The sequence below is a fragment of the Pinus tabuliformis genome, chromosome 5_2 (assembly GCF_031772625.1).
Source record: "Pinus tabuliformis cultivar Carrire ecotype Pingquan chromosome 5_2, CPIR1, whole genome shotgun sequence".
Lineage (NCBI taxonomy): Eukaryota > Viridiplantae > Streptophyta > Pinopsida > Pinales > Pinaceae > Pinus > Pinus tabuliformis.
In genome coordinates this window covers 321,053,039-321,071,741 of record NC_142306.1, presented here as the reverse complement: position 1 = coordinate 321,071,741, position 18,703 = coordinate 321,053,039, and the positions used below count along the sequence as shown (strand labels likewise).

General features: G+C 41.9%; 1 protein-coding gene across 6 annotated transcripts in view; it reads left to right on the top strand.

The window, feature by feature from the left end:
- The window catches only part of LOC149158795 (protein GID8 homolog), a 280,111-nt gene that overhangs the window by 67,139 nt on the left and 194,269 nt on the right, over nt 1-18,703 (top strand). For 3 of the 6 annotated variants that reach the window (XM_089433379.1, XM_089433378.1, XM_089433381.1), the window contains exon 2: nt 574-872. The exons of the other annotated variants lie outside the window; for them this stretch is intronic. In XM_089433379.1, the coding sequence (XP_089289505.1) occupies nt 834-872 (39 nt within the window). In that variant the 5' untranslated portion in view covers nt 574-833. The remainder of the gene's footprint in view (nt 1-573; nt 873-18,703) is intronic. 6 annotated transcript variants of the gene reach the window in all.

The window sequence follows — 18,703 nt, the reverse complement described above, 5'->3', positions numbered from 1 at the left end:
CTTTCTCTCACCCTTTGTTCCCCTCTCATCACAACCATGTGACATCCTCAAAGCATGATGTTACAAGCAGTGGTTGTGATGAGGAGTTCTCGAGAGTGATCATTCATTCCTCCATTTTGTACCTAGAAGGAGAGCCCTGGACCTCTAGAACGACTGGTTTCCTTTCTCCTAGGACCTCCATCTACCTCGAATGAAGATCATGTTTTCCTGCCTCCCACTCGCTTCATCCGCCATGTGACTATGTCCACATGCGATTTGGGGGTTGCTACACTAGTAATCATACTGGTAGGCATATGTACATTGATGTGATGATATGTTGGTTGCACTGGCTTTATGATTACACTTAGTATCAGCCTTACTATATGCATGTTAGGGTAGGATGCATTGCATGTTCATTTTCTCATTAGAAATAACGTCATATGGTATTTCTCATGGTAGCTTAGCTGCACTTAGATTAAAATCTGCACATATTTATATTTCTGTTGATTTTATGGCCTAACATATTAGCATGTGCGATCATGAGATGCCACGAAAGCATGCTGACCCGTGTTTTTCCATTTGTTATATGTGTAGGTGACAGGTCTACGGTAACCAAGATATTGCTAGAGTTCTCGTGACCTCCCGTTCGAGTAGCTTTGCCCATTTCTATGAGAAATCACGTCCCAGTTGGAGTCAGATATTACCCACCATTTTGTGGGTAATATCCTTAGGATAAAAGTTTTCTCCAAGATGGTCCTCAACTAGCAGCCAGGAGCACCTTGTAGCCATTAGCTAACTCATTGTGCCATTTATTCGCTACCTGAGCAAGCCATGTGGTCCCTCTCCCATCTGCTATGATCGTATGTTTGAAGACGGGCCTCTCAAATCTAAAGGTATGCCTTGTCATTTTGAAATTGAGTTTTGTAGTTTGCTTATCATGGACACTTTTGGGCATGGATTAATGGGGAAATTCGGCGGAAAGGATGGGCTAGGTCTGTGCTTCTGTCCCCTAGACCCCTTTAGGAATTAACCTTGCATTCTAGTCCCATTGGATCTCTTTTACCCACCATTTGGTTTCGGGGATGGTATTTCACAAGAAATGTGATTTTGGTTACGTGGTCCCACTCCCTTATCCGCTTATATCACCCTCTTTCCACTCATTATTATCCCATCCATCATTTCTCCCACCTGGGTCCACATTCCTCCATTGGGTCCACATTGGGTCAGTTCGCCCCTTCCCCTTGTCCACACATTGGGCCATGGCTTGGAATGAAGCCTGGAGGTTGATGCAACTAAAAAGAAAGTTAAAAGCATATATGGCCACATTCAAGAGGAAAAGTACCACAAAATGCAAAAGATGGTCGGGACAAAAACATTTAGCACGTGGGCAAATGCAGATACATGAGCTCTGCCCCATCATCATGGTCATCAACCTGGTTCCAACAGGTTCTATGAGCCTTCTTCACCATATAGGAACCCATGATTGTCCCAACCCTTGGTGAGCGATGAACTGCCCCACCTTAAAGGGTGGAATTCACTGCTATATCTTATACACCATACTCTAACCCCTTAAGCCCTGAATAGTTAATCAAAGAAAATCATAAAAAGGAAAAAGGCAAATAAAGAAGGGTGGAAAAATCAAGGCCAGGACACCTCATGTACCACAATTGCTCCTCCTACAACTTATAAACCCAAGTGTGGGTTTCCCTCTTATTAGCTACCCTTGTGCCCCAGCATGTGACCCAAGGCTGCCCCTTCTCATTCCCTACCTCATTCACTTATCTTCCACATGCCACCACCTTTTGATGGATGTACCTTGACTATATTATCCACTTTAGAAGTAGAAACCACCTAATAGGGTACTTGGTTAACCCCATTAGGAGCTTAGGAGACATTGGCACATCCCGAAGCCCATTATTGAAGGGCAAGCCATCATGAAGTCTCCTCCTGTGGTCCTTGATTAGGTAAGTTCATTTGCTCGATTTCTCTAATGACTTGTTGTACTGGAAGCCTAGGGGATGCATTGGATCTTATGCAAGATTGCAGATGGTTTCCATTTTGGGTTTGGTCTCTTTATATGGGGTTCTAGCCCTCTAGAGAGCTACATTGGCACATGTAGGGTGAGTGTTGAGAGCCATGGGCCTCCACAGCAGCAGAGTACACTCCATGGATTCCCACAGCCATTCAAAGGTTGCTCCTGGTTCACATATTAGATGTGGAGGATGCACTTGATCCATCATGCCCAATCGACCCTAGATCTACACCATACACTTGGCAGATGATCCAGGACTTCCACAATGATGTGGCATCACCTACACCATCATCCTAGCCCTTGAGGGCGACCTACATGCATCTTCGATTTGTTTGAAGATCCATGAGGACACTTGTGTGCCTCCATAGTCATTTAGAGCACCACAGGTTATTACAAGGGGCTAACCAATTGTCCACTGCTTTTGAGGATCCTATTCTTCATTGTGGCACCTATGGACCTTATTAGGCCTCTTAGAGGGCCCTACGACATTCATAGATTATTATTTGTCCTCTTGAGAGGCTTATCTTTTCATTTGTGACCTAGTTTGGTGGGATGGTCGTCAAAGTTAGGTCATTTGCACATTATTTTATTTTTAGGCGCTAATGTAGGCTCATTAGCTAAATCGAACTCCTAATTAGTGTATAAATAGGAGTTAGTTGTATTCATTTGTATCATCACTTGACTTGGGATCTCTCTATCTTTAGGGAATTTCACACTTTTTCCTTGGAGGATTATTTTGGATGATGGATGAATTTTGATGTATGGATTTGGGCTATTTCTATCTTGGAGCTTCTTATTTGCAAATGTGACACTGGTTGGATATACTCTCTAATATTGTAAATGCAAATTTAACACTATTTTCCTTGTCGCTGCATACATTTGAATTTCGCTATAATTAGGGCTAATTGTTGCATGTACGAAATGTGGAATTATGTGTCTATTTAGCTTATTCTTTGTATCAGCCATTGTTAGATGAATGACATGTCCTAGAGATCATGTTATCTTGATAAACTAGCACCATTTGTATGAACTATAAATGCTTGAAAGTCACTTTTATCCCCTTTCCTCTAACATTGGACGAAGTTGACTTTTGTAGCCTCCTTGAACAAGAAACTAAATCCTTCTTCATTATTATCCTTTACTCCATATCCCCAAGTGAATTAGGCACTGGTCCCTCAAAAAGGGTGATCATTTTAATCCTCTTTTTACCCTTTTCCCCTTTCTTCCTAGGTTTAGCCCCATTAGGTCACCTTGTGTTAATTTTTGCAACTACAGTCAAATTCCACCTTGGATAGCTCATATGATGAATATAATGATTGCATTAGATTCGTCTTTTCGAGAGGACCAAAATCGACCTAAAATCACCTAATTTGGTCAAGTGGAGGTTGAGTTTTGAATTATTTTATTCATACATGTATTATGGAATGGGTCAGCCCTAACCACATGTAACTACTTTGGTCGGCCTCAACCCCAAGGGGACCCTCATGAAAGCCTATAAATAGAAGAGACCTCAATCGCATTTGGACACATTGGTCAAGGCATCTTCTCTTCTCTTATTGTCTTGGTTCGCACAGGTCTGTCGGAGGAAAGTTCACACAAGGATCTGAAATCTTAGGGTCGAAGCTCGCACTGATCTAGGGTTTTCTGGATCTCAGCTGCTAATGGAGAACTGGACATTTTAGTCCTTGGACGCTGACACACAGTGCTCCTGACAGTGTCTAGGGAGCCTTGGACGCTGGCACAGTGTGTTATGGGAGCGTCCAGGGCTTTAGGGTCAAATCGGGTTGTATTAGTCCTTGTATGCTTGCACAAAGTGGTCCTGAGAGCGTTTGGGCTGCCATAGATGCTCACACAGAAGCATTATGAGAGCATCCAGGGCTTGAGGCAGATATGGGTATGTTTGACCCTGAACACCCTCATCTAGTTCACCTGGAAGCGTCCAGATTTGTTTTGGATGTAGTCATCCAGTTATGCAAAGAGCATCCAAATGTGCTATAAACGCTCGCACAACTCCTCCTCCCTACGGCTGGGACTCATAGATGAGATTTCAGTATTCCGGAGATTCCGCTTAGTGAAAGTAGTATCCAACAGTTGACTTCAGTTTTTAACAACACGTTACAACCATCTAAATGAGGGTTTTGATTATAAGCATGATTAGATCCGTTTCATGGATATCATAGTTGTTTTGTTGCATAGATAAAGTTATGGATCATTGTACTCTCTTTCGCTGAATCATTTGACGATGATCTAAGAAGAAGAAGATTTGCAATGGTTTTCCCCATAGTGGGTTTTGCCCTGGTCTCAGACCTATTCTGGTGTCTCTATATGTGTGCATGCTTTTCTTCTATTTTTCCTTTATGTTCCGCTGCATTGATGATGATGTTGTTCATTTTATATAATTGCATATGCTGATGAATAATGATGTAGATATGAATAATGTAATGATGATATGGGGTGAACTTACTGTATTAATTTAGAAATGCAATTATCAAAGTAAAGAACAATGTAGCCCTATGAAAAATTAACATGGTATCGGAGTTGGCCGAAGAAAAGCCATGGAGATCACCTAGATCATGACACCTTTGATGGAAGCAAGAAGATGATGGTGGAGACCTAAAAGAATTCTAGTGTTTGAAGAAAACCCTAGGCAACTTGATTATTAGGGTTTGATGGATTCTATGAGGTTAGGGTTGGAGAGAAAACCATGGTTTACAGAAATAATATGAGATATGGAACCTAGTTGGTCAATGTGAAGATGCTTAAGCACTTGTGGGAGATTTGATGAAGCCCTAGATGGGGTTATCCCTAGCAGGCGTCATTGGATAACTGAAGGCAACATTGGTATATGGACCATGGTCATTGATGGCTATTGAAGATTGGTTCAAGAGGGAGAGGATCACCTCTCATTAAAGATAAGTATTTCTTGACTTATGATGCCTCTTACTTTTATTTAGACCTATGGATATGATGATTATGTTTATTGCTTATACTTCCTGCATATGTATTTGAGTATATGGATGTTTCTAACCTCCTTGATGAGATGTCATGAGTAGATCCTTCTTGAGGATCATTTGTGATGCAGGAAAGAAAAGCTAGATCTGGAAAGAGGTAAAGAGGTACTTGATGAAAAGATGGCAAGAACTACAAACTGCCTATGAGAAGGTGCACAGATATTTGAATACCACAGGTATGCATGGCATGTTGTATTTCAGTGGTAACATTGGATGGCTCGGTAAGCCTTAAGGTATGATGAGAATGTCTCTTTCTTTGTTGGCTCACACATGCATATGAAAGTGACTTGGATCTATGTTTGCTATGTTGAAATGATGCACCTGGTGTTGAACATTTTGATCTTCTTGAATTCTATGAGGCTATCTAATGTTGATACATTGATACACTTGATGTTTGGCTAACATCCATCCGTTTGACATCTTGATCTTATAAAGAAGGCTAGCACCTTGACTCTAGTAAATGATACTCTTGATACTTGTCAATATGGATTTCATATAGAAGGATAGCCCATTGACTCCTATACTTGAGTTTGCTGATAATGCTTATGATAAGCATGATGAAAGCATATGGAAAGAGAGATTGACACTCTCATTGCTTTGGTAAAGTTTTATTGAATGACCTTACTTGATCTTATTGATCATGATAAGCATGGTAACCTTGATGTTAACTATGAGATTGATATTCTAGATCTCCTACTACCAGTGGTCATGACTTGATATCATATGGTAAAGCTGAATGCTTTAACTGTTGATTTTGGGTAGCATCGGATGTGCTCTAGCTTAGAAATTTTGTGGAGGGGCTAGAATACATGAGATCTCCAAGACCCATAAATCGTTTGGTGAAATTCCACCCAGTTTGTGTTTTATTAAAATAATTAATATTTTTAATGGGGTTCCTAAGTCTAAACTTAGGAAAATAAAAATATTAATGGGTATTAATAAAAATATGGGTGAGAAGCTTCTAAGAGACGAGGATCAAGTCTGTTTTAATTTTAGCCGTTGATTAGGGACTTAATCTCGGCCGTTGATTCATCAACAAGAAAAGTATAAGAGGAGGTTTGGGGTTTGGTTGGAGATACACCAAGTTGATTAGTCAGTTCGATTTTTCTGGGGCGTGGTTTACTAAGAAAATCGAACAAGTGATCTCAGTTGCAGTGAGAGGGGAAGAAGCAAAGATTTAGATAGGAGAGGAAGTTTCGAGCCAAAGAATATGTAGCAGAGGTAGTTTGAGCATCAGAGAGATGGCGCAGAGGCACACGCAGCCCAGGAGGGGCTCACGTAGAGCTGACGCAAGCCGAGAGGGTTTCTTGCAGTGGCAGTGTAGAGTATTCGTTAGAAGTCCGAGATTTTGTTGGAGAAGCGAGGTTCTGAGCTGGGAGGGCTGAACTGTAGTCTACCTCCAACAAATCGATCCAGTAGAAGGGGTGACGCAGTATTTTTAAGGCAAGACACTGGCCCACGTAGTAATTGCATAGGGACTTTGCAGTGCTTGCTGGGAGGAGCTAGATCGCTCATTGGATCAACTCTGACTTGTGGAATGAGGTAAACCCTCGTATGTATTTTTTGTACTTAGATTCTGCTTGCTTAATAATACAAACCCTCTATCTGCTGCATTGATTTTCCTGCATTTGGTTTTTCTGGGGACGTGTTGTCCAAAAATAACGGTGTCCCTTGTATGTTTGTCTCATCTATTGTTTCAATTTATGATCTGTATGTCAGTGTAGTCTGCAATTGTGTTTTTCATCACTGTTTATAAATTAAATAACTTGTTGAATGAATTAACAATTAGGAGATGCTAAACCAGTGACTACAGTAGGATTTCTGTTTGTAAAGACTCATAATTTTTCACATGGTATTAGAGTATTGCAGATCATAGGATACTGAAGACATAAGCCGGGAGATCCAACAAATCTGCTACAAAGAGGCAGCTGTCCCGAGTGTCAGCGCTGTTCCAAAGCTAGAGAACGCAGAGGAAGGGCGACGCAGTGCAGAAAAGGCGATGCAGAGGCTCACACAGTGCCTATGTCAGCATTCTGAGCCAGGAGAAGGTGATGCAATAGCTTGGAGGAGTCCATGCAGTGATTGCGTCAACTTTTTGGGCCAATATAGAAGCTGAGAGGGGCAAATTAGGGTCACATAGAGCCACACCATCTTTCTGGACCAGGAAGGAGTGACGCAGTGGCCAGGAGGAGCTGATCTAGCTCACACAATCACTGTGTAGAGCCAGAGGAGCTCAGGTTCTTCAGTTGCTGGGGCAGAAGGAGTAGTGCAGATCTGATCTGAGGTGCTGGTGGGACGCTGTCGCTGTTGTTGCAGAACAATCTCTGTGGAAACGAAACCTAGGTAGAGGGAGTCATTGCCTTAACAGATCTCTTGCCAAAGAAATCTAGATCCGGTTGCTGAGCAACAACAAAGGAGGATTGGGAAGGGGTTATTCGACATTATTTGGAGGAAGGATTTCTGTGAAGGAAATCAGGACTCAGAGGGAGTTTAGAGGGAACTTGTTCCTTAGAGGATTTCTAGCACCAAAGAAATCCAGATTCGAGTTTTGCTGGGCAGCAACGAAAGAGGGAGAAGAGAACTTGTCCGACACTCATTTGAGCAAAGATGGCAGTTAATGGACTGAGGTATTAGGACAGATTGGATGGAGCATCCAAATTTGTCGTCTGGAAGGCTAGGATCCTGGCAGTCTTGGACAAGAATCGTATCAAGGATTATGCCTTGAAGGTGGTTGCTGTTCCAGTCGATGATGATCCTCTCAAGAAGTACGAGGAGGCTCAAGGATCACGTGATCCCACATATTGCTGAAAAGGACACAAGAAGGGAAATGTGGGAGGCCTTGACTACCTTGTATGAGGGAACTTCCATTCAACGGAAGATGTTGCTTGAGAATCAGCTAAGACAGTACCAGATGTAGAAGGGAGAAGAAGGGAAATGTGGGAGGCCTTGACTACCTTGTATGAGGGAACTTCCATTCAACGAAAGATGTTGCTTGAGAATCAGCTAAGACAGTACCAGATGTAGAAGGGAGAAGAAATCGCTCCCTTCTCAGATTACAAGGGATTCGAGACCAACTAACTTCCATGGGGTCTACACTAGATCCTGAGTTCATGGTCAGGACTGCCCTAAATGTAGTCACTGAAGACTGGGAGACCTTTCTCCAGAGCATCTTGGGCAGGGCTTCTCTCCCTTGTTTGCAAGAGACGTGGGCAACTCTTCGATAGGAAGAGATCAAACAGTTAAACAAGGCGGGAAGTAACGACAAAGGTATCAGAGTCAATAAGGAGGAAGAGGAGGATGCCGCTCTCGCATCAGCGAGACAACAAGGGTTGCATAAGAGGAAAAAGAAAGACATATCCAAAGTCAGATGCTTCAGATGTGGGGAATTGGGACATTTCGCCATTGAGTGCCCTCGGAAAAAGGGCACGGAAGAGAACTTTGACTCAAAGGCTGCTCCAACGAATGCTGACAAGAAGGACGATGATGAGGATTGTGCCATGAGTGCTCATGCACCTCTAGAGAAGAGGTGGGGCGATATTGAGTTGTAGTCGGGAAGACTACATAGGGGCAGGATCCTTGAGGTGCCCAAACTCTTGGATCACATACGGATACGGGAGCCGTTAATGACAGTGGCAGAATGATGGGAGTCAGTTGGTGCGAGGGATGATGGAGCGACTGTGGTAGAGCTAGAGTGCCAAACTCTGAAGTACCGCAGTAGAATGTTGTGTAGTGCGGGAGGCACAAAGCAGATACAACAGCGACGTAGTAGCATCAGAGGGTCAACACAGATTAGTAGCAGAGGTAGCTTCAGTGTCATGAGGTATCCAGACTGACCAACATGTCAGCTTTTGGGTGGCTATTCGGTTGCTTACTTCTCAGCAACTGAGTTGTAGTGCAGTAGTTAGCAGTGGCAGTGCTATGGGTAGCATGATGCAACATATTGAGAGGGAGTTGCATTACAAATGTAGCAATGACAATGGCAGTGTCATGGGCAGTAGTACAAGATGCAACAGTGCAGTGGATGAAGGGTAGTAGCAACACAGAGGGCCGATGTCCTGGATCAGTGTGATGCTTCTATTGGGAAGTATTGCTAGAGCACATTCCTCGCTAAGAGGGAGTGTTGATTTTGGGTAGCATCGGATGTGCTCTAGCTCCAAAATTTTGTGGAGGGGCTAGAATACATGAGATCTCCAAGACCCAGAAATCGTTTGGTGAAATTCCACCCGGTTTGTGTTTTATTAAAATAATTAATATTTTTAATGGGGTTCCTAAGTCCAAACTTAAGAAAATAAAATTATTAATGGGTATTAATAAAAATATGGGTGAGAAGCTTCTAAGAGACGAGGATCAAGTCTGTTTTAATCTTAGCCGTTGATTAGGGACTGAATCTCGACCGTTTATTCATCAACAGGAAAAGTATAAGAGGGGGTTTGAGGGTCAGTTGGAGATACACCAAGTTGATTAGTCAAGTCGATTTTTCTAGGGCATGGTTTGCTAAGAAAATCGAACAAGTGATCTGAGTTGGAGTGAGAGGGGAAGAAGCAAAGATTTAGATTGGAGAGGAAGTTCCAAGCCAAAGAGTACGTAGCAAAGAGGCAACATGAGCATTAGAGAGACAATGCAGAGGCCTACGCAGCCCAGGAGGGGTTCACGTAGAGCTGATGCAGGCCGAGAGGGTCTCTTGCAGTAGTAGTGCAGAGTATTCGTTAGAAGTCCGAGATTTTGCTGGAGAAGTAAGGTTTTTTGTCAGGAGGGTGAACTGTAGTCTACCTCCAGCAAATCGATCCGACAGAAGGGGTGACGCAGTATTCTGAAGGCAAGATGCTGCTCATGCAGTGATTGTGTAGGGACTTCGTAGTGTTTGCTGGGAGGAGCTTGATAGCTCATTGGATCAGCTCTGACTTGGGGAACGAGGTAAACCCTCGTATGTATTTCTTGCTGTCGTGATTTCTCTGTAAGGTTAGTTGGTGTGAGAGGCAACCTGTTGTACTAAGATTCTGCTTGCTTAATAATACAAACGCTCTATCTGCTACACCAATTTTCTCGCATTGGGTTTTTCCAGGGACGTGTTGTCCAAAAATAACAGTGTCCCTTGTATGTTTGTCTCATCTATTGTTTCAGTTTATGATCTGTATGTTAGTGTAGTTTGCAGTAGTCTTTTTCATCATTGTTTATAAATTAAATAACTTGTTCAATGAAATAACAAGTAGGAGATGCTAAACTGATGATTGTAGTATGATTTCTGTTTGTAAAGATTCAGAAATTTTCACACTAACTTGATGGAGTGACCTGATAGAAAGTGTTATTGTTCTCATAATCTCTGAGAAATGATGTTGCATCTATATGCTGCTTGGAGTTTAACCTTTGATGAAAGACTGATGTCATGATGCTAATAGCCATGATAGATATATGTTTATGATCTAACAAATTTGTTGTTGCATGACTCTAGTAGAGACAGGCTGATGACATGAATGAGGATGAATGAAGTAGATCCCCAGTCAGAGGGAGAATCTCTTCTCAAACCATTATTTGCATTCTGTACTGTTGAAACATGATTTATGTGCATCTGACATTATTGATCTGCAACGAAATCTCAAATCTGAAGCTTGTACAGAAATTAGGGTCTCTACTCCTGATGCGGTCTCTGAACTGGGAAATCTCGTCCCTTAACACACGCATGCTAAGGCCCAGGTAGTGGCCAGGCAACTAAATACGCTCCCATGCTATCCTGAAGGGGGTGTTCAGGGGTTTGACTATAGTTGACCATCACCTGCAACTTTCTAAAGCTGTTTGAACTCTGAATCAAGGTGTCTCTGACATATTTTGCCATTGTAATCTGATTTCTGAAGTTGTTGAGTTAAATTGTTGATCACATAAAAATGAAGTATTGTGCATGAAATCAGTTGGTCACTTGGAAGATGTCAGGTCCACAGATGTGTTGCAGATAACAAGATCTGGAAGCAGGAAAAGCTTGAATGTTTTCTATAACATGAACATGCAGACTGAACTTGTGTTTGGAGGTGACCGGGACATACGTATAGATATGTCACTATGTTTGTGCTACAAGAGTTTGGCATGATTTGGCTGATTGATATAGATGAGAAGTCTTTTGTGTTGTGTCATGATGCTTGACAATAATTTTGAATTGATGATTGAGATATGTTTTGACTATAGACCTCTCTATGATAGCGAATTTGGACTTGACCTGATGTCTAATGATTTGATCTGACGATTGTTGATTTGCCCTGATGTCTATGCTATGTGGGCATAATGACTTATGTGGGTATTCGGAAAAATGATTTTGTATTGGCCTCCTCGTTCCTAGCACAATGGTTGAGGTATTGATAACTGTGATTCAGCATGAAAATGGAACCTACATGACTCATCCTTGGTATATACATGTGCACCTAGTGACCAAAATGACATATATTATGATTATGATAATGACTTGATAAAGTTCGGATTGATAATGCTTGGTTGATGACAACTTGTTGGCATAATAATAAATGAAGTCACAACATGATATGAGCTCTCCCTGTCACCTGGTTGAAAGAATCGAAACTGTGATATTGATGACTTTGATAATAGTTTTGATTTGACTTCTAAACTCTAATGAGCTGACTTTGTTGGTGTGATGATACACCACTGATGTATGTAAGTCTGATTATGTCGACTTTGTAACGAATTATGCTTGTAGAGAGCATTGCATGAAGCAAGCTCCCCGATCCAGATATGTCTATATTTGACAGTTATCTGATGAAGTTAGGATGATGAGTTCCATGGTATGGCTTTGATATTGATTATGGTTTTGGTTTTACATATTGATGGTTTACTCTTGACAGATGATGAGCCTTTGATGATCTAAATCAGAGGGAGATAACTTTTTAAGCTCGAAATGATGTATCATGGCACGATGAATCGATTTTTGGAATTTGGAAAAGTAATTCTATATTGCAAAGCTATTGGAAAATGTTTTTGAATAATGAAAATGCAAATCCTTGGATACTCCGATTTGAAGTTCAAAGATGTTGTTGAACTTGACATGGCACCCGACAGTTGATTGAAGCATTAATGTTCCGTTCTGAACATCCATTTGTATATGTATGATGGGCATAGAACCTGAATAAATTCATGATTGCGGTGCTTCACTCACATAGAGTTGCCACCAAGCATCCTTTGAAATATGTGTATGAGGTTTTTTTATTTTTGAGAATGAGATATTTCTCTTATGATATGTGATTGCATGGATGTATTGTTGATATTTGCGATTATCGCTGACAAGCACATTTGGATGTTGCTTTGGTACGAGATCTGCCATGATATATTGGATGAGAGGTCCATAGCATAACCGAAGTTGAACATGATGTTGCTAGCATGGCTAGCCATAAGGCAGGTTGAAGAAGCTCCTTAGAGAGCTGTTTGAGCATGATCTAGATATGACATGGATACATTGTGATGACATAGAGTGAGATCCGATTGGCAGAAAAATTCATACTTATAGTTGGGAGCCATATACTCTCATATATTGAGACAGTGCAGCTGTTCAAAACAAGCTCAGGCTTGTGGTTGGCACCTCCTTGAGAGGGAGGATTATTATGGTATCCTTTTGTGATATATATGATTATTTATGTTCTGAAATGATATTTGATTTGATGTCTTATATGAACAGGAAACAACTGCTATTGAGACAAGCAGATACCAGATTTGAGTACGATGAGAGCAATACTGATTGAGGACATTGAGCCAACTCTTCCTCCCTGTCTGAGCTCCTAGGGTGAGGAATTGAGATGGAGGGATCCTGGGTTTGAGGGAACTTTGGACAATAGGGAATGACCCCTATCTGTTACCATTAGGGTTGATGATGTTGCTCCCCTATCTTAATAGGGTAGGAGAACGCTGCTCCCCTGTCTGGTCTTTGTAGATTATACCCCATTTGTCATCATAACCACAAGTTGGGCTTGTCGGGAATACCGCTCCTCGTTTGGCCAACGAGTTGAGAGTGTACAACCCAAGTCGATTATGATGCAAGTGTTCTACCACATGACTATTCAGGGTCATTGATGGGAAGATTAGTAGGCAATAGGATGGGTTGAGATAACCCTATGCGATTCCAAGTTGAGATTGAGCTCCCTGATGAGATCCCAGGGTCGAGATGTGCTCCCCTGCGTGCTTGGATATCCTATTGCTCGATATGGGGTTGTGGATGTATAGCTCCCCTATGAGATTCCAGGTCGAGATGTGCTGCTCGATGTGGTTACAAGTTGAGATGTGCTCCTTGATGATATGCTCTCCGATGACGATTGCTAATGATATTCCGGATAGTAGCCTGCTGGCAAAGATTCCAGGTAGCAACCTGATGGTTAGAGGGTGGTAGCATAAGCTCCCCTCCGGTAACAAATTCTTCTTCTTCTAGATTCAAGAATGTTCAACATACGACCATGAACAATCAAGAGATAAGTAGGAATAAGGGATAGATTGAGATGTACATTGATGATTTGTGATGATGAGATACTTGAGGTGGTCATGGCATGATGACTACATGGCAGAGATGATCAGGAATGATACATGATGACACAAGCCATAAGAATGGCATATTGATCGATGGACAAATACTGGCAGGTGGAATTCTCCCTAGTTGAGAGGGAGTGTTAATTTTTGCAACTGCGGTGAAATTCCAGCTTGGACAACTCATATTATGAAGATAATGATTGCATTAGATTCCTCTTTTCGAGAGGACCAAAATCAACTTAAAGATCACCCAATTTGGTCAAGCGGAAGTTGAGTTTTGAATTATTTTATTCATACATGTATTATGGAATGGGTTGGCCCTAACCACATGTGTAACTGCTTAGGTCAGCCTCAACCCCAAGTGGACCCTCATGAAAGCCTATAAATAGAAGATACCTCAAGCTCATTTGGACACATTGATCAAGCCATCTTCTCTTCTATTATTGTCTTGGTTCGCACAGGTCTGTCAAGGGAAAGTTCGCATAAGGGTCTGAAATCTCAGGGTCGAAGCTCACACTGATCTAGGGTTTTCTGGATCTCGGACGTTGGCACAGAACTAGACGTTTTAGTCGCTGGACGCTGGCACACAGTGGTCCTGACAGAGTCCAGGAATCCTTGGACGTTGGCACAGTGTGTTATGGGATCGTCCGGGGCTTGAGGGTCAGATTGGGTTGTATTAGTCTCCAGACAGTCACACATATTGGTCTTGAGAGCGTCCGGGCTGCCATAGACGCTTGCACAAAAGCATTATGAGAGCATCTAGGGCTTGAGGCAGAACTGGGTATGTTTGATCCTAGATGCCCTCATCCAGTTCACCTGGGAGCGTCTAGATCTGTTCTGGATGCAGTCATCCAGTTATGTAGAGAGCGTCTAGATTTGCTACAGATGCTCGCACAACTCCTCCTCCCTGCGACTGGGACTCGTAGATGAGATTTCAGTATTTCAAAGATTCTGCTTAGTGACAATAGTATCCAACAATTGACTTCAGTTTGTAACAACATATTACAACCATCAGAATGAGGGTTTTGATTATAAGCATGATTAGATCTGTTTCATGGATATCATAGTTGTTTTGTTGCATAGATAAAGTTATGGATCATTGTACTCTCTTTTGTTGAATCATTTGATGACTTTCTAAGAAGAAGAAGATTTGCAAGGGTTTTCCCCATAGTGGGTTTTGCTCTGGTCTCAGACCAATCCTGGTGTCTCTATGTGTGTGCATACCTTTCTTCTATTTTTCCTTTATGTTCCAATGCATTGATTATGATGTTGTTCTTTCTATATAATTGCATATGTTGATGAGTAATGATGTAGATTTGAACTTAATGTATTAATGAATAAATGCAATTATCAAAGCAAAGAATAATGTAGCCCTATGAAAAATTAACACCTTGGGCATCAATTTCTTGGGAGACTAGCCACAAGAAAACTTCGATCTCCTAGATACAACTGCGCTGGTGGGTCCCCTGGCTCTCCTCCAGATTTGAAGCAATTCTGACGGTGGAATCGAATACCCCAAGCCCTAGCTCTAGGATCAAGTTTTTCCTAGGTGTTCCCAAGGCTAGAACCTATTAGGATCAATTTGGAGTCTTTGGGATAAAATTCCATTTTGATCCTTTCCCTTCACCTTGGCCAGGTGAAGAGCATCATTGGTTGCCAAAATCCACCCCTAACCTGGGCTTGGTCCACTTGGCCTCGTGTGGTCCCATTCTTCACCAAAGCCTATTTAGCAAGGACTACTCGAGAATCCAAGTTCTCAAAGGGTCTAGGGATTGAGAACATCTTTTATAGGTCTTATGCTTCTACCCTAACCCTCTAATCCTCATCCCCTTTCCCTAGAAGATCAAGTCCCTTGCTTAAAGAGCAAGCACGCCCTATCCTTCAAACTCTTCTAGAAATGGAATCATTTGGGTCACTTCTCCCCTTCATTGATCTATACTTTATAAGTGACTTCCCAACTACCGGGTCTCCTCGCATCGGTGAAAGTTCATAGGGAGTAGGGAGTCTTAGCTGTGGTGACAATGAGCTAAGTCTCCATCGTTGCCTTTGACTTAGCCGTTGTCCTCAGAGGAACCCCTTTAGGTCCCTTGCTAATTGAAGCGGTAACAAGGCAAAAGGCATATAAAAAAGGGTAAAAAAAATCAAGGTCGGGGCACCTCATGTACCACGATTGCTTCCGTCTATACATTATAAACGACTTCCCTTTTATTAGCTACCCTTGTATCCCAACATGTGGCCCAGGGTTGTCCCTTCTCATCCCCTACTTCATTCATCTATCTACCACATGCCACCACATTTTGAAGGATGTACCTTCAACATATTATCCCCTTTAGAAGTAGAAACCACCTAATAGGATACTTGGTTAACCCCATTTGGAGTTTAGGAGACACTGGCACATCTCGAAGCCCATTATGGAAGGGCAGGCCATTATGAAGTCCCCACCGGTGGTCCATGGTTGGTAAGCTCATTTACTTGATTTCCCTAATGACTTGTTGTACTAGAAGGCTAGGGGACACATTGGATCTTATGCAGGATTGCAGATGGTCTCTGTCTTGGGTTTGGTCTCCTTATATGGGGTCCTAATCCTCCAGAGGGCTACATTGGCACATGTCGGGTGTGTGTTGAGAGCCATGAGCCTCCACAACAGTAGACAACACTCCATGGATCGCCGAGGATGCTTAGAGTTACTCGAGATACTCCCATTGGATGAGGAAGATGCACCTAGTTCACCTTTGCCCAATCGGCCCCACATATGTACCATGCACTTTGGCCGCTGATCCAGAACTTGTAGGACGATGTGGCATCCCCTACACCATCATCAGAGCCCTTGCAGATAATCTACAAGCGTCCTCGGCTCATTTGGAGACCCATGAGGTTATTATTGTGCCCCCACACCCATTAGGAGCACCATATGTTTATTGTTTGGATAACAAGGGGCCAACCCCTTGTCCATCATTGTTGAGGGTCTTACTCTTCATTATGGCACCCATAGACCTCATCAGGCCTCTTAGAGGGCCCTACGACATGCATAGATTATTATTTAACCTCTTGAGAGGCTTATTCTTTCATTTGTGAGTTAGTTTGGTGGTCTTGTCACAAAAGTTAGATTATTGGCATATTATTTTATATTTGGGGCTTATGTAGACCAAGGAGACTAATTCGAACTCCTCATTAGTGTATAAATCCAAGTGAGATGAGTTCATTTGCTCATCATCACTTTGGAATGGATCTCTTCTCTCTCTTGAGAATTTCGTACTTTTTCTTAGAGGATGAATTAGAGCTTTATGGATGAATTTTGATGTGTGAATTTGGTTTATCTTATCTTGGAGCTTCTCTATTGTCAAATTGTAGATGGTTGGATATATTCTATTATATGTAAGTGCATGCTTTTAATGATATTTTTGTTTTACTTTGTCATATACATTGGACTCAGATTTTCGCTATCTTTAGGGCTAATTGCTGCATGCATTTATTGCCTAAATTGTGGAATTTTGTCTCTATATAGCATTGCTCAATGTATGGGCCGTGTAATTTGAATGAAATCTCCTAGGGGTAATTCTATCAATGAATTCATCTTGATAAGCCATCACCTTTTGCACATCGAAGTATAAAAGTTGTAAGATTGCTTCTCTTTGACCTAGAAGGTGAGCGAAGTAGTCTTGAGGCCTCTTTGAGTAAGAACCAAAGGTCCTCATTCATATTTATCATAGACTCCATTCTCCGAAGACTAAGGCACTGATCTACCAAGAGGTGGTCACCTAAAAGCAACTCCTTTTCACCTTTTCCTAGGTCTAGCCATTTTGGGTCACCTAGGGCATCACTTCCCTGACAAAATAGCCCTCCAAAAAGATCTCGTAGCCTCTCCTGCACTGGTGTCTCCTCAAGGCCTCCTCCAATTTTGAAGCCATTTCGACGGTGGAGTTGTGAGAAAAGTCAAGTCCTAGCTCTGAGATCAAACTTTGCTCTAGTATCCGCAAGGCTAGTGCCTCATAGGATCAATTCAACACCTTCAAGTGTAAATTCCTCCTTTGATCCTTCCCCCTCCTTGTCTCAGTTAAGAACATCATTGGTTGCTAAACTCTTACCTTCTAACCTAGGCTAGGTCCACTTGGTCTCATGTGGTCTTATTCTTTTGAAAAGACAATTCTTCAAGAACCATTCGGGATACCAATTTCAATAAGAATTTTAGGGATTGGGAAACTCTTTCACAAGTCATATTCTCTAAACCTAACCCTCAAATCTTCCCATCCTTCTCCTAGAAGACATTGTACCTTGCTTATAAAGCAAGCAAGCTCTATTTTTCAACCTCTTCTAGAAAGGGATTATTTGGGTCACTCCATATCCACCTGTTGATTTATCCTTCATTTGTGACTCCATAATATAGCGGGTCTCCTCCCATCGGTGAAAGTCCGTAAATAGTAGGGAGCCTTATCTGAGGTGACAGTGGGCTAAGTCTCCATTTGTTGCCCTTGGTTTTGCCCTTTAGGGATCCCCTTTAGGTCCCCTGCTAGTTTGAGCGGTAACAGGAATGAAGGCACTTGCGCAGTTAGAAGTCTTGCGTAGGTATCATTAATGAGGCCTTAGCCTCCTTCCCCAACACTTCTTTCTACAACTTGTGTTTGTGACTAGCTTCAAAACAACTGAGGAGAATGCTTCACTTAAAGTAGGCATCTAATTAAAGCTGACCAAGATATGCATTTCACTTGGATAGATCTTGCATTTCATCTTGATAATCGACAATTGCTAAATTATGGTATGTTCTATGCTTAGAGCAATTTACTTATTTTTCTTTTTATTAGCCACAGATTAGCAATCACATATACATTAAGTAAAGTGCAGATAGAACATTAAATGATCAACATAAAACAAGCCAAGACAAGAGACACAAGATGTGGCGGCTAGCCAAGGACAAACTCCAATGCGGGGAAACCCTTTGATCAAATTTTCTTTTATCTTCAATAGTTCAGCAGAGAGAAATAGTACAAAATCTGAATTCTGTAATTTTATATCAGCAGCAGCAAACCCTAGATCAACAAAGTCAAACTTGGTCAAACTAGCTAAAATTGACCTCTAAAATACTTGGTCAATTTCCGGTCAACTTGTCCTCGAACAACTTGAAGAAACAACCCTTGAACAGCCCCAAAAGTTCAGTCAATTTGTAGATTTTTGAAGT